Source organism: Vombatus ursinus, unplaced genomic scaffold (assembly GCF_900497805.2).
Source record: "Vombatus ursinus unplaced genomic scaffold, bare-nosed wombat genome assembly UNPS02014786.1, whole genome shotgun sequence".
Taxonomy (NCBI): Eukaryota; Metazoa; Chordata; class Mammalia; order Diprotodontia; family Vombatidae; genus Vombatus; species Vombatus ursinus.
The window spans coordinates 55174633-55199478 of NW_020954564.1; the positions used below are offsets into that span (position 1 = coordinate 55174633).

The following is a 24846-nucleotide window of genomic DNA, read 5'->3' on the forward strand; positions in this document are numbered from 1 at the left end:
CTGATATCCTGGAACCAGAGGGTAAAATAGAAATTGAAAGAATCCACCAATCACTTCATGAAAGAGATCCCAAAATCAAAATGCCCAAGAATATTATAGCCAAATTTCTCCCAGGTCAAGAAGAAAATATTGCAAGCAACCAGAAAGAAACAATTCAAATATTGGGGAGCCACAGTCAGGATAACACAAGATTTAGCAGCTTCTGCATTTAAGGATCTGAGGGCTTGGAATATGATATTCTGGAGGTCAAAACAGCTAGTATTATAACCAAAAATCCTTGCCCGGTAAAACTGAATATAATCCTTCAGGGGAAAGATGAATGTTTGATGAAATAGAGGACTTTTAAGCATTCCTGATGAATAGAGTAGAGCTGAATAGAAAACTTGACGTTCTGACACAAGACTCAAGAGAAGATAAAAAGGTAAACAGGAAAGGGAAATCATAAGCGACTTAATATGATTCAACTGTTTACATTCCTACATCGGAAGATGATACTTGTAATTGTTAAGAACTTCATTATTAGGGCAGTTAGAAGGAGCATATATAGACAGAGGGCACTTTCCCTGACTGGTCTAAAGGGAAAGATAACAACTATTATCAGCTACCTCCCAGCAAATACTGGTTGCACAAAAGGTAGATGGTAGAGTAATTCACTGTTAGATTTGGGCAAGGGATATCGAGTTGAAAAAAGTGTTAACACTTAACTGGTTTGTTACAGGGTTGAGATTGGGAAGGGCAAAAATTGAAGCCAGAGGAGCGTTTGCCTAGGGACAGTGGTTCTCAAAGTATGATCTGGGGACTCCTGCAATGTCCAAGACTCTTTCAGGGTATCTGGGAAGTCAAAACTAATTTCACTATAATAGAAAAATTTTAATTTCAAATATAGTAAATATTGATAGACTCTGAATAAACAAAAGCTCTTTAGGAGATCAATACTTTTTTAAGAGTAAAGGGGTCCTGAGACCAAAAAGTCTGATAACTACTGGGCTAGGACAGTCCTGAGGGATGAACTAGAGGTCATGGTGAAGATGAAAAGTTTTGGGATTGAGGCATCAGATGTTTGAATGCTGGGTTCCAGCTGGATAAGATATTTCAGGGTTCTTAATCATGGAAGTGGTACACTTGTGACAGTGAGAGCAAGAGTATGACCTTTTCTTGTCTGTGGATGAGGTAAAGGAGTAGATTAGAAGAATTAATTTGGCTAACAGGTATGAAAAAAACCCCTTTGCAAAGTTAAAAAGTACTATAGGTACCATGTAAGAAGTCAACTATTTTTGGAAAATTCTAAAATTATTAGACTTTGAAAAGCTCAAATGCTTTTTGTCAGATGAGTTCATACGTTCAGTCTACTAGCGTTTAATGTTAATTAATTAATTAATATATTAATAACTTAATGAATAGTGATGAGCCTCTGACCACTTAACCTTTAGAAAGCATTTCACAACTTTGTAAATAATGGTCCCAAATCAACATTTCCAAGCGTAGAATAATCCAATAAAGACAAGTATTTTTAACAAAAAGTTTATTACCAAAATACAATATTAAAGTCAATACAAGACAACTCCTGTAGAGCAAAATAAATTATTCTAACATCATACAGTATTTCAGAAGGTAGCATTGTTGAATTTGCTTCATTGTTCTGTTCCATCATGAACACAATCCTAGAATTTTAGGCTTTAAGGCATGCAGCTTAATGTGCTGGATAATTTCATAAAATGCAGATCATCCTATTTTAATAAGATACAGCGTTAAAATTAACTGTATTCTTTACATGTCAGTTTTCTAAAGATTTTAATGCTTTGGCTATAAAAGCAGTGCCATAGTGTTATACAATGCTTATTTCTTAAAAAAATACATATATCCATGTCCATGAATATTAAACTCAAATTTCTATTAAATATATTTTACATAACATTACTTTGAGCACCTGCTGTACATTTTTAAGGATTAATTAAATAAGTGCTTGTGAAAATTGAAAAATCTATGAATCTTCAGAGAGGCATTTGCTCTTCCTTGTCAATCCAAGTACATTGTAGGATGATGAAATGTAAACACAGGGACCCACCGCTTTGCTTCACTAGTACAGACAACTCTTAAGTGGTTTTGGAATGATTTTTTTCTATCTCAAACAGGATTAAAGTATTGAGAACAAAGGTTACGGAAAGGGTCACTAAATTAAATTGGCTGGCTAGAGAACTGAAAACATAAGGCTCAAGTATAGTGTGGTATAGTAATTTTCTAGTTGTTGATGCACTGACACAAAAGGGTCTCTGGATCATCAGAGAAATAATATAACACTGTTGTTTATAGAATTATCACATGTCTCACTCAAGAAACTTTTTTAAAAAGTTGCTTTCAGGATCAATTCTGGCAATCTTAAATGTGTGGAGTTCTTAAAACACAATTTTGTAAAAGATCTTGGACTAATGAAATCACTAATCTCTTCCTTTGTTATAAAGGGGGTTTCCTACTTGTCATTTTGATGTTTAATTCTGTTGAAATTACAGCCTTGACATTTGAATATTTAGAATACTTTTTCACTTTTTAAAAGTATTCTATTATTTGGTTTGATGCAGTTGTTAACCTCAGGCATATCACAAAATAATGGGAAAATAAAACTCTGTGGATTCAAACCATGGGCCTTGATACAAATTTAATGACTATTTTTGTGGCCTTCATTTTCTTTCCATTACCTGTGACAATTTTAAAATTCACGATCCCATGTGGAAAATGTAAAGAACAATCAATGGAATTGGTTTGAGGGCACCAAAAATAGGCAAAAAAAATATTATATATACATACACATACACATATATATTTTCATAGACGGGGAAAGGGGAGATGGGGATTACCAGGGCTTCTCTCCCTCCCAAATAATTATATAAAATGGGAACCACAAAAATGAATTGCTATGTTGCATATTTAACATAGGAATTCCTTAAGGTTGACCATTTTCAGCATTACTTCTTTCTACACCTGATAAAACTAAGCTCTATCTCCTCTAACTTTACAGAAATGACTGGAAATAATAATCTGGCCCACAATATCAGTGCTGACCACTGTGATGACAATGGTACCATTTAAAATATTTGACTCTGATTCAAAATTTATTATGTTGCATTTTGATTCAGAAAAGATGAGACTATGAAAATGTAAAATTCTCTTGTTATTCCATACACACTGGGTTCAGTGATATATTTATTACATCCAAATGTTTGGAAATCTGTTTTAAAAAAATCTCGTAAGTGGACTTAAATTCAATGAAAGGGTAAAAGGTAATTTTAATTAATGAGCTATATGACATTGCTGCAAAATCTTAATTTTATTTAACACACTTATGCACGTGTAACCTAAGTCATTGTCAAATTATAACGTAAGAAACACAAATCAGACACTGCTATAACTCAAAGTATTCATAAGGACACCTTAAAAATTTAATTCCATTCTGTAGACTTGAGCTTATTTTACTACCTCAAGTAAGAAGTGTCTATACAACACCCCGACAAACTCTAAGTTGCCCAGCATCACAGTCTTTAATAAGGAGGATATTAGAAAATAAATGCAGAAATAGCACCACGAACATGGTGCACTAGGTGTACACCAGCCTTTCAGATCTGTAGTTACAGAAATAAGCTGTAACAGAAATTATGCATAAATACGTGATAATAAATACAAAAGAAACATTGTTCTTACTATCACTCTTTGAAATACATTAATAATAAAGTTTCTTACACAAAACTTGTAATTTGTGAAAAACTAGAAGGGAGAATTGCACCTATGTGATAGCAGGTTTCGAGGCAATTTCCTTTTAAAAAAAAATCAGTTCTTCATTTCGCTCTTTCAGAATACTCTAAACTTTTCTAGATTTTTCTTAGGTAAGACATATCCTTAAAGACTATTAAACCCTGTTTGTTATTTAAACTTTTATAGGCAATCTGAATTTTTCAGGATACAGCACTTATGCTTATTATCCTACTTTTGCACAGGTAAATATAAAAACATCAGATTCACTAACTTTACAAAAAAAAAAAAAGCCCTCATTTTAAGAGCCATCAAATTTCTCCCTCTATCTTCTGAAATGATTTAAAGAGAAACCATTTATCAAGGAAAAACTATCACATACTTTCTCACTCAATTAAAGATGGGGATAGCTGTCAGAAAAATAGTTTAGTGATCAACAAATGAAACTCTTCTTATTTAAAGTTTTATTAAGCCTCTGGTAGCTTGCTTGCTTTTACTTGGGAGATGGGGTTGATTTTACTTAGAAAACTACAGTGCTCTGAATATCACTCAGAGACAGCCTTTTAGTGGCAACATGAGTACTGTACTTTTATAGTTACCATTTCCATAAAACTGGATTTCCATTTTTTTTTGGTGATTTCCTGATTATTTCTTCCTTATCCCCCCTTAAAAATGATCCCACACATGTAAATGAAAAGATACTTTTAAAATGTCTACTTGCAAACCACACCTGAATATAAAGGTGGTTGGTTTCATGTTTGTAAAAATAGGGTAAAATTTTACTTATGCCAAGCTTGACTGGATGACTATTTCCTTTTAGTTCAGTATGGGATTCCAAATACATACTCTAAAGATAGTTAATAAGATTCTCTGAAAACACTCTCGTCCCAAAGTCCACTTGCTTCCCTTCTGATCCTGCCCTCCTTGTCAGTAACAGTGAACAGACCTAGTTTTCTTAGGTAAAATTCCTCTCTACCCCAAAAATTGCTACGCCATCAGCTGGAAAGGAGGACAAATAATCTTTACCTAAAATAAAGGATATATTTTTACTACAATGGTTCCTGAAAACACTTCATATTAACTCCTTTGTTCAGGTCTACAATAGGCATTTAGAAATGCAAATATTTGGCACAAGATGGAGGAACACAGTGTAGGTACAAACTTCTTTGTTTCTTTCCCATTTGCTCCCCCTAGGACTATTTATTCTTTATTGAGTATTGCCCATTTAGAGTTCCTTCTCTTACTGCAATAGGGATTTAGTTCACCAAAGTCACACTTGCCACTTACACAAATATCACACAAGTAATTTCCTCTTTAGTACCTCAGCTGACATTAACAAAGGTAGAGCTATTGCTAGGAAAATTATTCCAACTAATTTGTGCTTAGAGTTGAGTTGTGGTCCTTATTTAGAATGATGTTTATAATTTCACCCTCATGCTCTTTCATATGATCTAAAAGGTTTTCCTTGCTAGTAGATTCAAAACCACAAATACAACAACAGAAGAGCAAAACACAGTATTCCATATTGGGAGGGGCCTGTTTGGGGTTCTTTTCTGAACTTTGTGAGGTATTATTCTTTGTTGGGCTAAGTTTTTTATTCTCATTGGGACCTATAACTTCACTGGGAGCCTGGTTAACTGTTTCTGAAAATGACACCAAATTCTCTGAAATCCCCACAACAGAATTAGCTTTCTCATCAGTGCTGTCTGATAAAATCTTTCCAGGGGATTGTCCTTGAACCCTAAAAAACAAAAACAAGAAATGCTTACATTTTAAATTAAAATTAACTGGCTGGGAGTGAATTTTCCAATTCAAACATATGAGATGAATGAGAGGAAGGAGGAAGGATTTAGGGTGGTTAGGATCACGCACCTGCCACTTTGTGAAATTGCATCATTGATAGCCTTATTTACTTGTTCATAGTTATAATTTTGGTCACTTGCATGTTTCCACATATGGGATTTCAAAGAAGGAGGATGGCTACATACATATCCACACAGAGAACATCTGAAAGATAGGTTCAGGAAAAAAAAATCAAAATGCTTTTTCAGTGCAATTTAAAGAAATAATACAAAACTTAAAGAAAGTCTCTTAAAGTCAGCTCTAGGTATGACTTTGAAGAATCAAGTTAACAATTTGCTACTGCTCTAGCTAAACATAACTATGTTTAACATTTCTAAAAAGTCACCTATTCAGAATCTTGACTGAGTCACTAATAAGATGAAACATCCCTTTGTCCCTAAACAAAGGGAACCTAAGAACTACTCTTCGAAAAGGATTTCAGTTAGATTTAAAATAGCCAAATACAACTAAAACAGCAGCGAGGCCTGTAGAAGTTTTGAAAATTTTTTATTTTGTAAAATTTGGCATTTAATTTAACAATCTAACACTCTAAAGTAGCAGTTCCCAAACATTTTAGTCTCAGGACTTCTTTATACTCTTAAAAATTATGGAGGACTCCAAAGACCTTCTGTTTATGAGGTTATAGCTACCAATGTCTTCTGTGTTACAAAATAAAACAGACAAAAATTTTAAAATGTTAATTTAAAATAACAAATACATTACATGTTAACATAAAAATTTTTAAAATTAAAAATAACTATTAAAAAATTGTAGTCAAAAGAGTGGCATTGTTTTATATATTTATGCAAATCTCTTTTAACATATGGCTTAATTGAAGCAAGCAGGATTCTTTTATCTGCTTGGGCATCAATCTGTTTCGGTATGTTTTTGTTGAAGTATGTGAAAATCCTGTCTTATACAGATATTTAGCTGGAAAAGAGAGGAGTATTTAAGTAAGTAAATAATGTCTCAGTATCATGAAAACTATTTTAAACTTGTGGACTTCCTGAAAGGGTCTTGGTTATCTTCAGTGGTCTCAAGAACTGCTGTTCTAAAGCTTTTAAAAAAATTCATCTATTCTCTTTAGTGTTGCACAAATCAATAAGTCTTGAATTTACCACTAAAAATTTGAGAAAGCTACTTTAATAATACATTTCTGTTCAGTACTTAATACAGACAAATCTATTTATTAATTGGTACTCATCCCTAAGTAACAATACAAACTGTTAGTGATACTGATGCAGAGAGAAATGTATGCAAAACAAGAAAATGAGGCAGGGACAGAACTTGTTTTCTTTTCAGCATTTATAATAGCATGCTAAAATGTAAGAAGGTATGGTTCTATATAGATGGCTTCTACAATAACATCCAGTAATAGATATATCTTTCAGGAAACTTTATGTTATCTATAGCTCCAGGTCCAAAGTTAACGCTTCTAGTATTTGAGAAATATTATCCCATAGTAGTTTTTTTTTTTCCTAAATGAACTACTCACCTTAAGTTTTCATAAGCCTTAATAAGAAAGTAAAATGCATAAAACTAATATTTCAAATTCTTGGCCACCCAAACTGATCTTTGGTTCATGAGCCTGATCATCTTTTTTTTTTTTTTCTGTTAGTTGCAGACAATTTCACTTTCAGTGAAAGTATTACACAGACAGATATCCTAGTCAACATATCTGAAGGCCAGTATGCTACATGAAGCACACTTAATTGCATTATGGTAGGATCATAGTAGTATATGATGCCCAACCAAAATAAAAGGTGTACTGTAAAATGCCCCTTAACCACCAAAAATTATTTTGTAATTATAAGATAAAGGAGCCCTTTCAGAAATTAAATTAAATTAATTTATTCATTCATTCATTCAACTGTCATTTATTAAATGCCTATTCCAGATAAACTTCTACGTTAAGGCACACAGAAAGTGGGCTTGAGAGGAGTCAGCATGCCCCTAGAGGCCAACTGGTGACAGCAGCAGGAACTCATTAATAAAAAGGTAGGATGAATAACCAGATACTGACAACCTTCTGTTCCTGTCTGAGAATTTCCATTCCATGTAGAAATGTTCCTATGAAAGCTAGACAGCACAACGATATACTGGAATTAGAAGGCTTATAGGCCTAGGTCTTGGCACCATGGACTGGTTCTTTGGCAATTTGGTAAAAACAGCCACTTCAAGAGACTTGGATTCTAGCCTCATTTCTCTTAATAATTCTCTATGTGATCTGAGGCGAATCACAATCTCTCCCTTGGCCTCAGTTTCCTTTTAAGCAAACTGAAGGTGTTAGGTTTTTGATAATCTATCTCTACAGTTCCTTCCAACCTCTCACATTGTTACTGTGAGTTATGTTCTTAGAGGAATTACATGCTAAGAAACCTACTTTTCAAAACAAAATGTTATAGTTATAAGAGGAATAAAATTAATATATAACATAAATACAATTGTTTTTAAAATATTCTCTTTCTTAAGTGCATTCAATAATGTCCATTCATTTACAAAACCTTTCTTTGGAGGGTAACCAGAGAGAGAGAGAGAGAGAGAGACAGAGTTTGTGTATGTGTGTGTGAGTGCGTGTGTGTGCACACATACATACACATAACCACACCCACACCCACACACCCACTGAGCTATTAAACTGGGATCCTTCCTAAAATGTACAAACCACTATTCTGGAAAGTGACAAATCAGTTAGGGTATGGAGGTGGGTGTAGAGAAAATGCTGGTTATACCCAGGAGTGTATCCACTATAGACCTAGGAGTTGCCTTTTAAACTGAAGAAGGAAGCCAACCATTTAACTTCACATTGTTTTAGGCCTTATCAAAAAATGGAGTACTTTGCGTGCTATTCAGTTTGAGTAAAGCACTAATAAAGAAGACCTCTTTTTCAGAAACCACAACACATTTTTAAAAGGAAAAATGTAAGTTACTTGTTTAAAATGCTTCATCACTTACAATAAATACTCTTTCCCAATATTCATTTATTCATCTACCTTGAAGTAGACTGTTACAGTGTACAGAGTACTGGATTTCTACCCAGAGAACCTGAGTTCAAATCATGACTCTGCTACTTAAAACCTACATGACCTTGAACAAAGCATTTAACCTCTGAGGGTCTATTTCCTCCAGTGTAAAATAAGGAGGTTGGACAAGATGATCACACAAAGTCCCTTTCTAGCTCTAAATCTATGAGCCTTTGAAATCTCTCACAATATCCATACTTTAGGAATTACTTTATATCAGGGGTGGGGAACTACAAATGCTGAGAAATCTATTGAGACACTACCACATTCATATTTTTTCTTTCTTTTTTTTTTCTCAGTGAGGCAATTGGGGTTAAGTGACTCACCCAGGATCACACAGCTATACCATATTCATATTATCAACACTATATTTTAAAAATACAACTATAATTTATGACTATTTTTGCTTGGGAAGTGAGGATACTAGCTATAAAACTGAAATTTCTGCACTGTATAAAGCATGCTGAATTCCTCATAAGATGTAAAATAGTATAAAGTGGAAAAAAAATTAAATACCAATAGAAACCTTAAAAGTCAATCTTGATATTTTCCATTTTGTATTTAAATTTGGTCATTAATCTTATTTGAAAAAGCAACTTGAGACAGACACTAAGCTTACTCCTTATGCCCAGAGATCTTAATTTCCTTATTTCTTTAGCTCCTGTATTCTCAAATTCAGTTTGAATTTGTTTACTCCCTAATCAGATTGTAAATTCCTTGGAGGCAGACTGCATCATTGTTTATCCTTATAGCTCTTCTAGCACCCAGCATCACTGCAGCTTTTTAAGTTCTTAAATGCTTCTTGGATTCAACATTCACTTTGTTGTTCCCACTACATATACAAGTTCACAGACCTCATCACTCTGTGCCACACAGACTTGTCAGTACAAAACCAGGGTTCAGAGAGATCACATATGTATTAAGTGCTTCCTATGGGCGAGACACTGCACTAAGTGCTAGGGACACAAATCAGAGGATAAGGAAAGACAGCCTCTACCTCCAAGGAACTTACAAGGATTTGGGTGTTAGGTGGAATGAATAGACAAATTCCAGCCAAAGTGATTATTGGCAAGAACAATAAGTTATGCGTTCAAGGTCCACAATTTTTACTTAAAATTTTTACGTTAGTCAGATGAGGTCGCTTAATACTTTTTTTTTTGGTGAGGTAAGTGGGGTTAAGTGACTTGCCCACAGTCACACAGCTAGTGAGTATGTGTCTGAGGCTGCATTTGAACTCAGGTCCTCCTGAGTCCAGGGCCAGAGCTCTATCTACTGTGTCACCTAGCTGCCCCTTGGCCACTTAATACTTCAAAGAACTTTTAAAGCTAAAATTTATAGTTTAAATTAATTTGTTCTAAGAGATATTCCAATTCTAAGCAATTCAAAGGGAGATAATTGTGCCATAGGAAGTGGTACTAGCATCTATTACTTTCCTTTGTAAATAACTTGTGAAGATAAAGACTTTTATCCTTTGGCTTTAAAGTCCCCACTTACACTCCCCCTCCTCACTAGGAAATGACTTATCTCTGTGGATAGGGATAGTTTTTACAAGAAACATTCTTTAATGCACAGAAGTTCCTTAATTCCTTTAAGGGTAGTAGAAACAGAGATCAATCTTATTGGAATTAATGATTAAATTCTACTGCTCTGTAAAACTCCCTAGTATCACACCTTTTAGAGAAATAGGTAGTTTTGAAGGCACACTGTGCCTTAAGATACGAAGACTCCTAAAGTCCAAGCAAAGATATAACCTGGTAAAAGTTAATAATTCACCAACATGGCTTTTAATTTTTAGACAAAAAGCGATAACCTGTAGATACTTTGTTTTAAAGTGAAAAGTTTACGTGTAAATCTGTCCTAAATCCATTCACTATTCCCTCTGTGAACTATTGGGACAAGTTACCTTTGGTAAAAGTATCAAGTTGAATGGAAACCTAACTCTATGAGGTAAGAAGAGTTCGGAGAGAACTAAAGGAAGATAATGGGCACTGCTAGAACCAAGTCCATGCCCATCTGTCAGGTTATGTCCTGCTTTTACATTAAGTAACCACAGGCCTTAGCTATCTCAATTTTCTCTGTAAAGTCACAGTGAATAGGGATTGTTTTATTCTTTGTACTTGTACCTACAGAGCATAGTACAGAGTCTGGCAAACAGCAGGTGCTAAATAAATAGTGTACTGATTGATTTCCCCTGAACTTTTGCTTGCTTCTTCATAAAACCTCCACTAAGGCAGCACACCACCGAAATAACAATGCCAGGATTTTTACCATTATGTACTTGTACTATTCCACTGGTATTTCAGTGTGGTGCTCTTCTGAGGTTGAAACCTCATGTGGTTTTTCAAACTGTTTTTGTTCTAGGAAAAATCATATATTTTGCTGAAAAAAGCACTATGTGAGCAATCCTAACTGCCTAAAAGCTGGATTCCTGATGGAGTCTACAAATTATACTTTTATTCTAAGACTAATGTGTTGATGTCAGAGTGAATCAGCTAAAATAAAATAAATAAATAAATGTCCCCCCTATCCTCCAACAAAGAATCCCACCCAAAACAAAAAGCACAAGGCCAGTTTTAGTAAACAACGAATAGGGAGTCAGTTCCAGGACCCAGGGAAAAAAGCTAGTTTTGATAATACCACATCTTGGACTAGCATTACTGTTCAATAAGCCCAAAAGTTCTGTATCAATTCAAGACTTCCAAAGCCACTTTTGAGAGTCTAATTCAAAATCCCGAAATCAGTTGAAGGCTAAAGAGGAAGTCATATCTGTCATTTAAAATTTTTGTTACTTTGGAAACTGGGTAAATTATCCTGTGGGCTCTGTCTAGTGTTGGGTTCTATAAATGAAGAATGTATAGAGTAAAGCAGACATAAGAGGAAAATCACACTGATTAAAAAGTTGGGAAAATAAGATCTAAGTGAAGAGTTCAAAAAGAACTAATATTACTTAAGCATGAAGATAAGGAAGCTAAAAAGTATGATTGTAAAGCTTATTCAAGGTTATAACAGAGAAGACAGTCATATTTGGGAACTTTATGATATTAACTAATGATGGAAAGGGCTGACACAGGATACTGGAGAATGCTACTTTTGGAACGTTGTGATGGCCTGCTGGTAACCTTGCTTGAAGGAAGATACAGGAAGAAAGAGAAGTTTATTTCAGTCCTATTAAAATTCCAAGCATTAAAAAAAAATACAATGTCTGAAAACTGCATTTTCCTTAGGTAGATTGCTCTAAGGTCCTGCTCAAGAAAGCATTTGTGCTGTCTATGAGAATGAAAAATTGTGTGCAACCTACAGAACATTAAGATCAAACACTGCGCTTATTAATAAAGGAATGGATTCCAAAACCCAAAGAATGACATTTCTTTCACGCTGAACAGTTGCCATTTTTTGTTCTCAGAAGTTGCACATTTGTTGGCAATTAAAAACAACCCTCCCAAAATACTGAAGGATGTGGGCAATGATTCTAACCAGGACATTCAGAAATTAAAACTTTTTTGAGGGTAGGGGCAGAAGAACTGATTAAGATTCCCATGGTGAGACAGATACAATTTCAATCAGATGAAAAACTGCTCAAAGGGTTTCACGTAAACAAAAAATGGAGAAACCATAACTAGGAATATTATGGATGATGCTACTGAATCAATAAAAAGATACCCTCTTAAAGGCAGGAACCTAATTAGTGGCTTTTGTTCTTTAATATGTGAGTTCATGCTTTCTTCCTTTGTCACAACAAAAAACAAAAACAAAAACAACTTTTTCCACTCTGAAGAACAAGGCCCATGAAAAATTCAGGGCCATATAAATGATGAGCCTTCTTTTTAAAGAATCAATTAACCATTTATTAAGTTCCTTCTACATGAGTGGCTCTGTGCTAAGAGCTGAGATACAAAGACAAAAAAAGGCAAAAATCTCTGTTCTCAGGGAGTTTATGTTCTATGAGAGGGGACACCACTACTTTTGAAACTAATTCAGATATTCAGAAGGGCTTCTGGGACCAGAAAGAACATCTTCAAAATACCTACAATACTTTTAACGATTATTCAATTGCAAAGTAACTACAATTAAATTTGCTTCAAGCAAATCAAACAAATCTTTAAAACAAAATGTTTAAATTAAAAAAACATTAAAGGCAACTGAAGACATGACAATATATCAAGTGCTTTTAGGATTATTTATTCTTAGAAGTGAGTAATTTCTCTACATTCATAGGATTTATATTCTTGAAAAGGGGTACAAATGTAGAATTTGTGAATATAGATAGTAAGAATTTACAAAAACAAAAAAGAAATATATACTATATACAACCCTGTATTGAACACAGAGACCCCTGCTGCTCTTGTTACCATGGCTCTGTCACATCTGCATAAACTGGAGTGTCTTTAAATCCTTCCCTATAAAATTCCAGGGCCTTTGCTATAAACAGTAAATAATAATTTTTTAAAAACTCTAAACCTCACGGCTATATAAAACAACAAATAATGATCTTTAAAGTTGCAGCTTTTGGAAATTCATGCTAAAAAGCAGCTTTTGTGATCAATAAAGTACCCTTTAGGTGTGATATTACAAATTTGATGATTTGCTTTAATTAGGTATACACTCAATTCTTTCAAAAAGAGGCCAAAGGTTTTCTGATTTAGACAATTTGCTATTAAGACTGGAATTCGGGTGATTCAGTCAGAATAAGCGAAATAAGTACTCCCTCAAATGAAAACTGCTGATAAATTTTATGCAGATAATTAATGTATACATGAGCCCAGCAAATGAGATGAATTACAATTAAGTCATACAAAATATATACTGCTTTAAGACTGAAGCTTAAAAGCTTCTATTCCCCAAGTAAGACTACTAAACATCTTTGGGAGCCTCCTTCTGGTTATTAATTTTCCCAACTGGATTTGAGATCTTTAATGAAAAGATGAAAAAAGTCATAGGAGGCTAAAGATGAAAGTATAGAACCCCCAAGTATAGAGAGTGGTGATTTTCTGCTTATTTTCACAACTGATTCCTTTTTACTGTTATTACATAAAATATATCACATGCACTAAAACTCTAGGATCACTCACACTTACCTGTATGGCTTATCAGAGCTATGGATTCGCCTGTGATTCCGGACACCAACATAGGTTGTACTTGTGTAATCACACACATCACATTTATATAGTCTCTGGATTGAAGATCTATTACCTAGAATGAGTATTTCAGATATTTATAAGCATCATTTCTTTGAAAAAACAAATCAAAACATTTGATTTCTACTACGACAGTATAAATGGATTTTTCCTCTTTTCTCCCTCTGTACTATCTTGCTTGGTGATCTCATAAGCTCCAATAGGTTCAATTATCATCTCTATGCAGATGATTCCCAGATTGCAGCCCTAATCTCTCCCCTGAGCTCTAGTCTCCTATCAACAATTGCCTTTTGGATATCTTGAACTGGATGTTCCATAAGCATTTCAAACTCAATAAAGCCAAAATAGAAGTAACTATCTTTCCCTTCAATTCCTTTCTTCCAATTTTCCTGTTAGTGTCATGGGTACCACCATTTTCCCAAGTCATTCAAGCTTGAAACCTTGATGTTATCCTTGACTCCTCATCCACCTTATATATTAAATCCATTGTTAAATCTTATAATTTGTGCTTCACTACATCTCTCATACATGCTGGCTTCTGTTCACTAACACTGCTACCTCTAGCACAGGGCCTTATTACCTCAAGCCTGGACTACTGAATTGCTTTCCAATTGGTCCTTCTGCTTCAAGTCTCTCCTCATTCCACACCACCCTCCACTCAACTGCCAAAATGGTTTTCCTGAAGTGTGAGTCTATTTCACTCCCATCAACCCTCATTCAATAGGCTCCAGTGACTCCACATTTAGAATTCAAAATCCTTTACAACCTGACTCCTTTCTACCCTTCCAGCTTTCTTACACAATGCCGTCTTCTTCCCTGCTTTCCATAAGCCTGCTTGAAGCTCCATGAGCACACCCCCAATCTTGTCTCCCTGTCTTTGCATTGACTTCCCACAACTACTCTTCACTGATGCCTCTCCTTTCCCAGGTTTCCTTCAAGACTTAGCTCAAATCTACCCTTCTGCAGGAAATTTTTTCTGGGCTTCCCCACTGCTAGGGTCTTCTCTCTGAACTTACTTCCCATTTGCCCTACATATATCTTGTTTGTTTGTTTTTTTTTTTGGTTAGGCAATGGGGTTAAGTGACTTGCCCAGGGTCACACAGCTGGTAAGTGTTATGTGTCTGAGGTCATATTTGAACTCATGTCCTCCTGAATCCAGGGCCGGTGCTGTATCTGCTCCGCCACCTAGCTGCCCCTCCTACATATATCTTGAAGGTCTGTGGTTACTTGCACGTTGTCTTCCCCCAATAGACTCTGAGCTCTCTAAAGGCAGGGACCAAATTTTTGCCTTTCTGTATATCTGGAGCACTTAGTACAACGCCTAGCATATGGCGTCTAATAAATGTTTGTTGACTGACTGACCTGAGTCTGTGATTTCAACAGTGTAGGAAACCCTTGGTGTGGCTCTACTAATACAGATAAGCAGTGTGTCTATGCTATATAGTCTTAGAGAGCTGCCTGATAGTGTTGAGAGATTAAGGGAGTTGATGACAGTCACACAACTTAACTTATTATGTCCTGCTATCCCTTAAGACTATATTAAATGAATATTCATACCTTCCAGTATTAATATGGTTAACTCAATACTCTTTCTTAGATTCAATTTTAGAGTGAATATTCAAATTCCAAAGTCAGGTTACCTATCCTCTTGTACTCAATCAGTGAACAAAGGCTGAAAAATAATTTTCTGAACCTCAGCAGTGTCAGACAGATTTCTCAATGCCTGTGTACTTAACTCAAGCTGTCATAATGACCATGGGGTACCTTCTAAAGTTTTACAGAGAAACACTACTACTGTTAAGAAACTCAAAGAAGAGCATGAAGGAAATGAATGGCTAAAATCCAAGACCTGTGGTATCATGAAGTGTAGCTACAAAGGATTTGTGAGAAATTCTGTGTAAAAGGCTTAAAAGACCTCTTTATCTCTTTTGTGGAATAATGTACATGGGTGTAAACCCTGTGGATTTCCTTTGTACAGAATATATTTTACTAATTTAATACAAGATCTTATTCTATATATTTATTAATGGATGTAAAGGAACTTCATAAACTGCAAAATATAATTACAACTTTTATAATCTAATGGATAGCATTTAATGAAAATGTATAGCCCTCTAAAATTCAGTAAACATGTCAAGAAAAATGTGTCACTAATAAAACTCTTACATTAGGCAGATAGCTCAGTGCCTAGCTACTTAAAATCAGGCTTAGCCAATGGCAATAAACGGTCTTTACCAAAAGAAAGCAGGTTGGGGCCCAGCTGAATAACTTGGTCTCATTTTAGTCCCCTACGCATAGTATAAAGCTTTCTCAACACAATTAGCATTTCTGTTGGCAACCACAACATTGAGAACAGACTGTACAGAGGACTGAGTGTTTCGATTCCAGAACCAATCTGAGTACTGAAGCACAGTGTTAAGGCAAAGCAGAGAAGGGTACGTTATTGTGCAACATTTAGAAGAAAAAAGGCTTAAGGAAGAGACTATTGCATGATTTATAAAACTAAAATAACACAAAAGAAAACCCACGCTGAAATTTCAAAGGAACAAATACAAGTTAAATTAAGCTTTCAAAATTTGAAATTTCCTTTTACTAATAATTACTACCAAGCTGAGCAGAATGTCCTGATAAAATTCTATAACATTAATATACACACTAATCATAATTATAGTCTATTTAGATATGCTCTTAATTGGTAGGTTAAAAACTTGGACACAGTTAAGAATGGCACTGTTCCACACACAGTAAAGGGAAAAAAATGTGACTGATGATCTTCCTGTAAGAAATGCTGCAGAGCTATGACAATAAAATGACACCCCAGAAAGAAAAAAAAGCCACCATAGCAAAGAATAAGAAATCCCACGCCATTTCAAATAATTGTTTCCATGAAAATAACTGAGTGAAATCCTGCCATTTTCCTGTTCCTTTGCCACAAAGTCTTCCACTTTTAGAATGAGGGCACAGTGCACATCTGTATTGGTTGGGTAATATCCAAACTATAAGGATAGGGGCTGGACTTGGGATTTTATTAATACTGAGGGACTGCCAGCTGAGGAAATTCCCTCTACTAATATAGGTTGATAATTTCTCAGCAACTTATCATAGAACTGAGAGTCATAGAACTGCCTAGAGCATTAACAGGTTAAGTGCTTGTCCAGTAATAATATAACTAGAATGTTTTTAGAAAAATAATTTCTGTCCAATACCTGTTCTTTGAACAAAAAGAAACTACATTTGCAAAAAAGCTGCTTCCTTTACTTTTGTGGCTACTATAGAATTACTCAAGCACATTAAGTACGGACAACATTTGTAGCCCTTTGTGTTTGGGCAGAATGCACCAATTACATTTATCTTGTCCTATCAGACAGCAAGTTCATGTACAGAGAAATGTATTAATTCCTCCCTAATTTTCATGAAAGTGTGACAAAAAATTTATGGAAAATTTTCTTTAATTAACAAAAAAGACACACATATATATGCTTATGTGAGAATGTTTGTCAACTCAGTAACTACAAAACAAACAAGCTTAGAGAAAAAAACAAATTGAGTAGCAAAACGGTGAGTACAGTGACATATAAAACTATTATTAGGCAAAACAAAACATAACAGCATGTTCAACAAGGAAGATACAGAAAAATGGGACATGGCAGAAGTTTTCAAAATAACATAGTAGAAGTCTAGAAACAATTAATTAGATATTGAGCTTGCATTTGTGTTTACCTTTTCAATATGGTTTTGGAAACTATAACATCCTAAGTTTAGTTTTGACAACAGGCGGTGCGATAGTATAGCAGCCTACTTTATTCTTTCAGTAGACATTTAAAGCCCAATCATATCCAACGGCATAATGTTTGCATGAAAGAGGATGTGCAAACATGATGAATTAAAGCAAGACAAGGCATTTAGGGCTATTTCATAAACAAGAAACAGAACTGTTTTATCTCCGACATCTATCGCAGAAACAGATGCTCTATCATAAACGCTTTTGTTCTGGTTGGATTTTATAGGGATGACATCTGTTTGACAAGAGGATTCTGGTGCTACAGTGGTGTCACAATTTGATTCTAAAATGTTTTTGAAACAACTATTATGCATTCGAGGGTATAATTTAATGGAACATTATTGTAGCACATTTCACTCGGAAGTAGTGTTTTTTAACTTCAATTCTTAGGAAGTTAAAAAAAGGAGTTTGCCCTAATATGTTTTATCTCACATAAACCCTATCTACCATGCTGCTAGAGACATTTAGAGTATATCAATTAAAATGATCTGATGAGAAGCAGCCCTGCTTATTAGAGTTTATTCTAATGTTCTTGGGTATGGTGCCTGCCTTTTCATGGAATTCTAATTAGGTTTTTTACTTCTAACACAGTATATTAGCAAAAACACAGCCCATTAGTAACTATTACAATACAGCTAGAAATTTCTAACTTGATCTTCTACAAACAATACATATGAAACCTGGCAGTTATACTAGGGTTTATAGTTTGAGTAAGAGCACAGCAGGAAGATGCTGCTAAAGCTTGAGGTGTGGGACCACCATCTGCAATGTAATCTTCTCAACAGGGGCACTCAGCATCATGCTGACAAAAAAAAGGTACAGAAAAAACTTCAGGCTTCCTATTTCTGAATTTACAGGGCTGAATGTGATGCATAAGGAAAGTGTCTTATGGAAAGGAGGCATTTTGAAACCAGTCACCTTTTTGAGTTTGCTTTGTGAACAAGATTTAAATTGAGAATAAGCATATGCAATGTCAAGGCACTGATTATTCTAGTAGTGACACTTATACAATCTAGGTACATCTAAGAATATATTTGGACTTCCTCGTGGTCAAAGGCCAGAGGCCCAAGGTTTTTCTTTGGAGAAATCTACCTAATAGGCCATGTTTCTCCACACACCAGTAAAAGATTTAATTTTGTATGCAGCACATGCAAAAAAAAAAAAATTGAGTACCTTCCCGAACACATTTTCCTTCAGCTGCCTCATTTGAAACTATTGGTTCATTTGGATTTACTTTTGACAAGTTATCTGGAACACTATGTCGCTCTCTCTCGTGGTTCCTCAGCTGGCTCTGGAAAGTCGAGAGAAGTATGTTACTTTCAAAAAAAAAAAATACACACACAAAAATATACATTTGAAAAACAAAGCTCTTCAGATATCCCTTATAAATACAATTCTGTTAGTCACAGACAATGAGATTCAAGGAAAAATAACTGGAGAAACTACAAGAACAAAAACTATTTTCTTTTTAGATGTCTTTTAAAAGAACACTACCACTACTTTTTGTGCGTATGTACAGTGAATTGTATACATATACACACATAATCAGATATAAAATCACTGGTAGATTTTCACAAGGAAGAAACCCCTCTGATTTACATATTGTAACTTTCTGAATAAGAATAATACCCTCACAATGAAAATTAGCTAGAAATTTGTAACTGTTAACTAACTTTTTCCTTTGGCATTTTTAGAGATCCCTAGTGTGAGTACCTTCCTCTATCAAGGCAGATCACAACCCTTCTATATTTTAAAAGAGCTGCCCTGGCTGAAATATTCATCCCAAGAGCCAACCTTCTGGTGATGAATCTCTCTAAAGTTAGCTTGGTTGGTCCTAGGCTGACAGACATGCAGTCTGTCACCAGCCCAGCTTTGAATCCTTCTTCCCTGCTGGGTGGATTGTACTCTGCTGGCATAAGCTTTCATGTCCTCAAGAGACATCCAAGGAAGATTTAAGTAGATAGATTTTTTTTTCCTCTTAAATTTTTTTTTAAAAAGGTATCAATTTGAATCTTTTACTTTGATGCCCCACAAGATGTGGAACAAAACTGACATAATGACTAAACTGAATAACAAAAGAAATGAAGGTGCAGACACGTTCTAAGAATAAATCTTCTTATTTGAATGAGTTGCCTGTCCAGAGGTCCTAATTGTTTTACAAGTGTCTTGAGGAAAATCCATTTTTTAAAAGTTTTACCCTTGTTTTAGCTATCAATTTAAATGTTACCATTTGCCTTCTCACCACCAAGGGTTTCAGGTCTACTCCAAGGCAAACTGGCTGGGAAAGTTTGTATTGCAACTACCCCTTTGGAAGCTATACTGAATTTTTAGAGTGATCACCTAGCATCTACGTCTGGTTCCAAACCATGAAGTGACTTGTCCCAGGTCACAGAGATGATACCATACATGAAATTCAAACCTAGGTCCTACACTCCAACTTTAACCCACTAGACGCTGTCTAATTTACACCCTACCCTCAAACCATGATAGCCAAATAAGTTAAACTCAAAGAATAGGGCTGAGAAATAGCCATTAGACCTCTGAGCTCTAACAAAAATAAATTTTGAGCATGTAGGAACTAATGTTCATGTTCATTGGTAAACTGACAATAATTCTACTTCAATACAAGCTGATAATGGAATGGATTTTTAAATGTCCTTCCTCCCCACCCCAAATCCTTTTCCTAAAAAGAAAAGGGTCAGGACTAACAGGAGAAATTTCAATTGTTTTTAAAAATCACATACTTAGGTGAAGCATCTTGAAGACAGCAGGTATTCAACAAATGTTTGCTTAACTAAACTAGTGGGAAAAAATCCAATTTTAAGGATGGGAAAACTAGAGAGCAGAGAGTTTACATATTGTGATCATGTGCTGCTGATGAGTTATTTGTAATAACATTTAATGCATTGCTGGTTCTTAGCCTTTGGAATGGCTACTGATGGTCCCATGGGATCCAATATTAGTTGATCATCAAACTATTCTTTGTCATCCTTGCTATACAACATGCGACATTGTAGAAAGATTTGCCTCTATCAAAATAAGTAACATGCAGAAGCTGTCAAGAAAGCAGCTTCTGAGAAGAATGCTGGACTAGTAGTCAGAAAGCCTGGGTTCTAGTCTCAGTCTTGTCACTAAGTAGTCCTGTGACCTTGGACAATAAGTCCCATAATCTGTACAGGCTCAGTTTCTTTTTCTATCTGTAAAATTAGTGGGGTGGGCTATGTGAGCTCTAAGGTCCTTTCTAGTTCTGACATTATGATTTCATGAAGTGATTTCACAAGGAAAAATGTTTACCTTATAATGAAAAGATTCTTCACACCGTTTGCACTGGTACATCCTGGTTTTACAGTGGTTGATCATGTGGCTCTCTAGATCCTTGCTGTTGTCAGCTATGTGCTCACAAATAGGACACTGGTAAGGCTGTCTCTGCCGGTGGACTCGCAAGTGCTGTTTAATGTAGCCCTTGTTACCACTAGTATAGTGACATAACCGGCAACGGTATGGTCGATCAGCATTAGGGATAAATTCTACCAAGTTGCTTCCAGGCAAGTTTGCATCACCAGTCGGCTGACTCTGGGCGTTGTCCTGCAGTTCTTTCAAAATGTCATCATCTGAAGCATTCTGGTCTGTCCTTTCCCTCAATTTTTCAATTACAGTGAGCAGGGACATGCTGATACCCATTTTAACAGGAACTTCTGATAATTCCTGTTTGTTCTCTGTAAGTTCTACCAATGTAGAGTCACTTTGGTTAAAGCTAGTTAACACTTCTGAAGAGTTAAGTGGAGACATCAATTTAGAGTAAGCTGCTATAGTACTTTCAACTTGTCGCTGCCCAGTATCTGGATCTAAAAGGTTTACATCTCCATAGTGCCCAAGACTGGCTCGTGTTAATTCTGCAGCCCTTATAGGCATTGTTACTAGAGCTTCTGCTGCTAAGGAATGCAGGCGCAGGGACTCAGAATTTGTCCTTCTCCGGCCTGGAGGGGCATTCTCATCAGCAGCCAGAACTTTATTTGAGATTATCTCACTGTCTTTCTTCTCAGGATTGCTCCATCCTATGATCACCTCTTCAATTTCGACAGTGCTTTTATCACTATGATAAACTTCATCTGTTTCTTCATGCACAATCTGGGTTTTTGTGGAGATCAGGTTTTTTTCCTCTTCCATGTCCGTATTCATCAGAAAAGGTTTTTGTAATACTGTTTCTTCAGCACTAGGCAAACGTTCCACTATAACATTAACATGACCTTTTTTATTTGGGCTGCAGTTAATGATTTTCTGTGCTGATGAAAGTAGGCTATCAGCCATCAGACTGTCCTCTGTATCAGACATCACCTCCAACATTTCTTCTCCACTGGGGTCAAGGGTAGCTGACTGTCTTAGGCTTCCACTTACTTCTCTATTTTGTTCAATAGATCTGCATGACAGCTGCTCTGAACTACAGATCTGCACCTGAACAGACTGCCCATTATGAATACCCAGCTCATCATCCTCTAGAGCAAGAACTACTGTTTCAACCCTTTGAGCTGAGGTAGCTAAAGAGTCTGACAAGCCCAGAGTCTCATTTTCCTCTTCAAAAATTGGATAGGAACAATCCACTTCCCCTGCATGCTTCCAAGCATGTGTTTTCAACATTCTCTGCTGACCACAAGTATAACTACAAATCAAGCATCGGTACATGCCATACTGCTCACATGTGTACCATTTTCTCCTCCCCATTTCTGCAACAGAAGCAGCTCGGATTGTTTGCATGTTGCTATTGTCCAAGTTCACAGTGAGGTCCGCAACTGTTTTGAGACTCCCTTCTATTGTTCCCTGAATTGAGGGGTTGGAGAGGCCAGTGCACTGCTGACCTTTGGATTCAATAGGAGTTTTGGCATCATTTCCATGGTAATTTAAAATGTGAGCTTCAAGTTCTTCTTGGCTCTTGGATACAAAATGGCACTCAGAGCACATTAAGATCACTTCATTCTGCTGACCATGCTGTTTGATATGCTCTTTTAACACAGACAAAGAAGAAGATAGGAACTTACAAAGACTGCATTGGTAACACATGGTCTTTCTATTATTCTGTGGAAAATAGTCAGTGATATAATAATCTGCTTGCAGCTCCTCAGTCCTTTTGGTGCCAGTAGCAGGTAGTTCAATTGTTTTGGCTGGAATCTCACAAAGGTCTTGCGTTTCAAGAGAAAGCACTGAAGCATTTGGATGAGAGCGTTTTTTCCCAATTAAAAGGCATCTTTGTGACTTTTCACTTTCTACAATCTTGCTCAATTTCTGGATAACATCAATAAGTGGATCTGTTTTATATTTTCTCTGTTCATCACCTATTTCCAATGATGGACTGATGACAGTTTCAGAAATCAGTACAGCTTCTTGTTCACCAATACCTGGTACCAATACTGCAACACTGCTGGTATCTTCCATGATATCTAAGAGGTAATATTGTACAACAGAATAAAATGTCAGGTTACAAAAAAATTACTGTTATGTTTTAAATTTTTATTATCAAAAATATTTAACAAGAACAAGAGACCAGCATTGTTTAACTATTTAAAGTTATAGTGCCCATATTTTAAATATTGCACCATGTATCTGGCTGCTGCCCTAGTTACTTTATGTAGTTTTACAGGTCCTCTCAAAAATAAGACCTTCTAGCTCTTTATCCTAAATTAACTTTAACCTCTCCACCTTTCCTTCCCAATAATGTGACTCCACAGGTTTTGTGCTGTCTTTATCCCCTTACTTGATCCCTGTTAATTTTTCACTCACATTTTGTCCCATTCTCATAGCTCCTAAAGAAGTAGTCCTAACTTTCTGGATCAAAAAATGAAACACTGCCATAAAGATAAGAACATGGAATCCCTATACCAGGGGTGGGGAACCTGTAGCCGTATGTGGCCCTAAGGTGACCTAAAGGTCCTCAAGTGTGGCCCTTTGATGGAATCCAAACTTCACAGAACAAATCCCCTTAATAAAAGGATTTGTTCTGTAAAACTTGGACTCAGTGAAAAGGTTGTACCCAAGGACCTAGAAGGCCATATATGGCCTAGAGGCTGCAGGTTCCCCACCCCCTGCCGTATACTATCAGTGCATCTCAGAGCATTTTGAAATAGCACTATAAATAGCCAGTATAGGATTGACAACAAATAATTCTCAAACTTCTTACTCCATGTCATTCTGACTTTAAGAAAAATAAATACAGAAACTTCTAGCACAAATTTCTGCTAGTTTCCTGATATAAAATTCTTTTTGGAATTACATAAGTACAGAAACGTATTATATTATAAACTACTGTATTTTTACTATACAAATCAAACTAATGAAAAAACAATGAGTCCAGTTCCTTCTTTCACTTCCTTTGAAATAACCCAAGGATAAACCACAAACATTACTGTGGTTTTTTTCAGAGGTCCAACAGTTGAGTGATGAACTGTTGAATGGGTTTCTGGAAATATGCATGGATTTTGCTTTCTCTGAAAGCGGTGAGGGAAAAAAGCATTATGTTTTACCCACGCTACAGGTCTAGACATGTGTATGGGCCTAAGCAGGAATTAACTGTGGTCTCTAACCTATACTTTACAAAGCACTGTGGACAAAGCAGTCACTTTACCAGTTCAGAAATTCTTATGCACTTGTTTATTAGAAGAGGTCTAGACTATATTTCCTCGAAGTGCTTCCCCTTCAAACATCTCAACTGACTGAAATCGAACTGAAGTTAAATTGTTAATTTGGATTTCAATTTTCTGTGTAGGCTTTCCCCCTCATTACCACACCATTCTTCATTTTAGCCAGGTATACTATGGAGTTTTTATTCATGTGTTCCAAATGTCCAAGAATGGTTAAATCTTTACTTGAGCCTTGCCCCAAGCCTACAGGTCCCAAGTCAGGAATGAAAAAAAAACCAAACCAGAAACAAAAATAACCCCAACCCCCTCAAAACCAAAATTTTCTTTATTGCCTTTCCAAGCCATTCAAGTTCAGATTGTTCTATATATTGGTAGAGAGCTAAAGCTTTCTACATGACTGTTGGCATATGCCTGAATTTCTGGAGCACACTATTCATACTTTTGTCATACATGTATCATATCCTACTTCATATTATAGTAGTCCGTATACATGTTCAGAAGACCACAAGTCTCTCGCAGAAGCTGTTTTGGTCTATATATCCCGAGTGTCTAGTATATTGCCTTACATATAGTAGGTAATTAATGTTTGTTGAACTGAGTTAGTATCTTATTTCTCCCAATATATTTTAAGCCTCCCCAAGGGCAGAAATTGTGTTATTCATTTCTTTTGCCTTGCTCAGGGATGGGGAACCTGT

At 35.7% G+C, this 24846-nt stretch overlaps 1 protein-coding gene across 1 annotated transcript in view; it reads right to left on the reverse strand.

Annotated features, from left to right (window-relative positions):
* Positions 1–1567: 1567 nt before the first annotated feature.
* The window catches only part of LOC114047383 (zinc finger protein 507-like), a 29069-nt gene continuing 5790 nt past the window's right edge, over positions 1568–24846 (reverse strand). Inside the window, exons 3-7 of the mRNA XM_027868216.1 lie at positions 20817–22954; positions 18696–18813; positions 13682–13796; positions 5614–5748; positions 1568–5482 (exon numbers count right to left, since the gene is read on the reverse strand). Of these exons, the coding sequence (XP_027724017.1) occupies positions 5113–5482; positions 5614–5748; positions 13682–13796; positions 18696–18813; positions 20817–22949 (2871 nt within the window). The 5' untranslated portion in view covers positions 22950–22954 and the 3' untranslated portion in view covers positions 1568–5112. The remainder of the gene's footprint in view (positions 5483–5613; positions 5749–13681; positions 13797–18695; positions 18814–20816; positions 22955–24846) is intronic.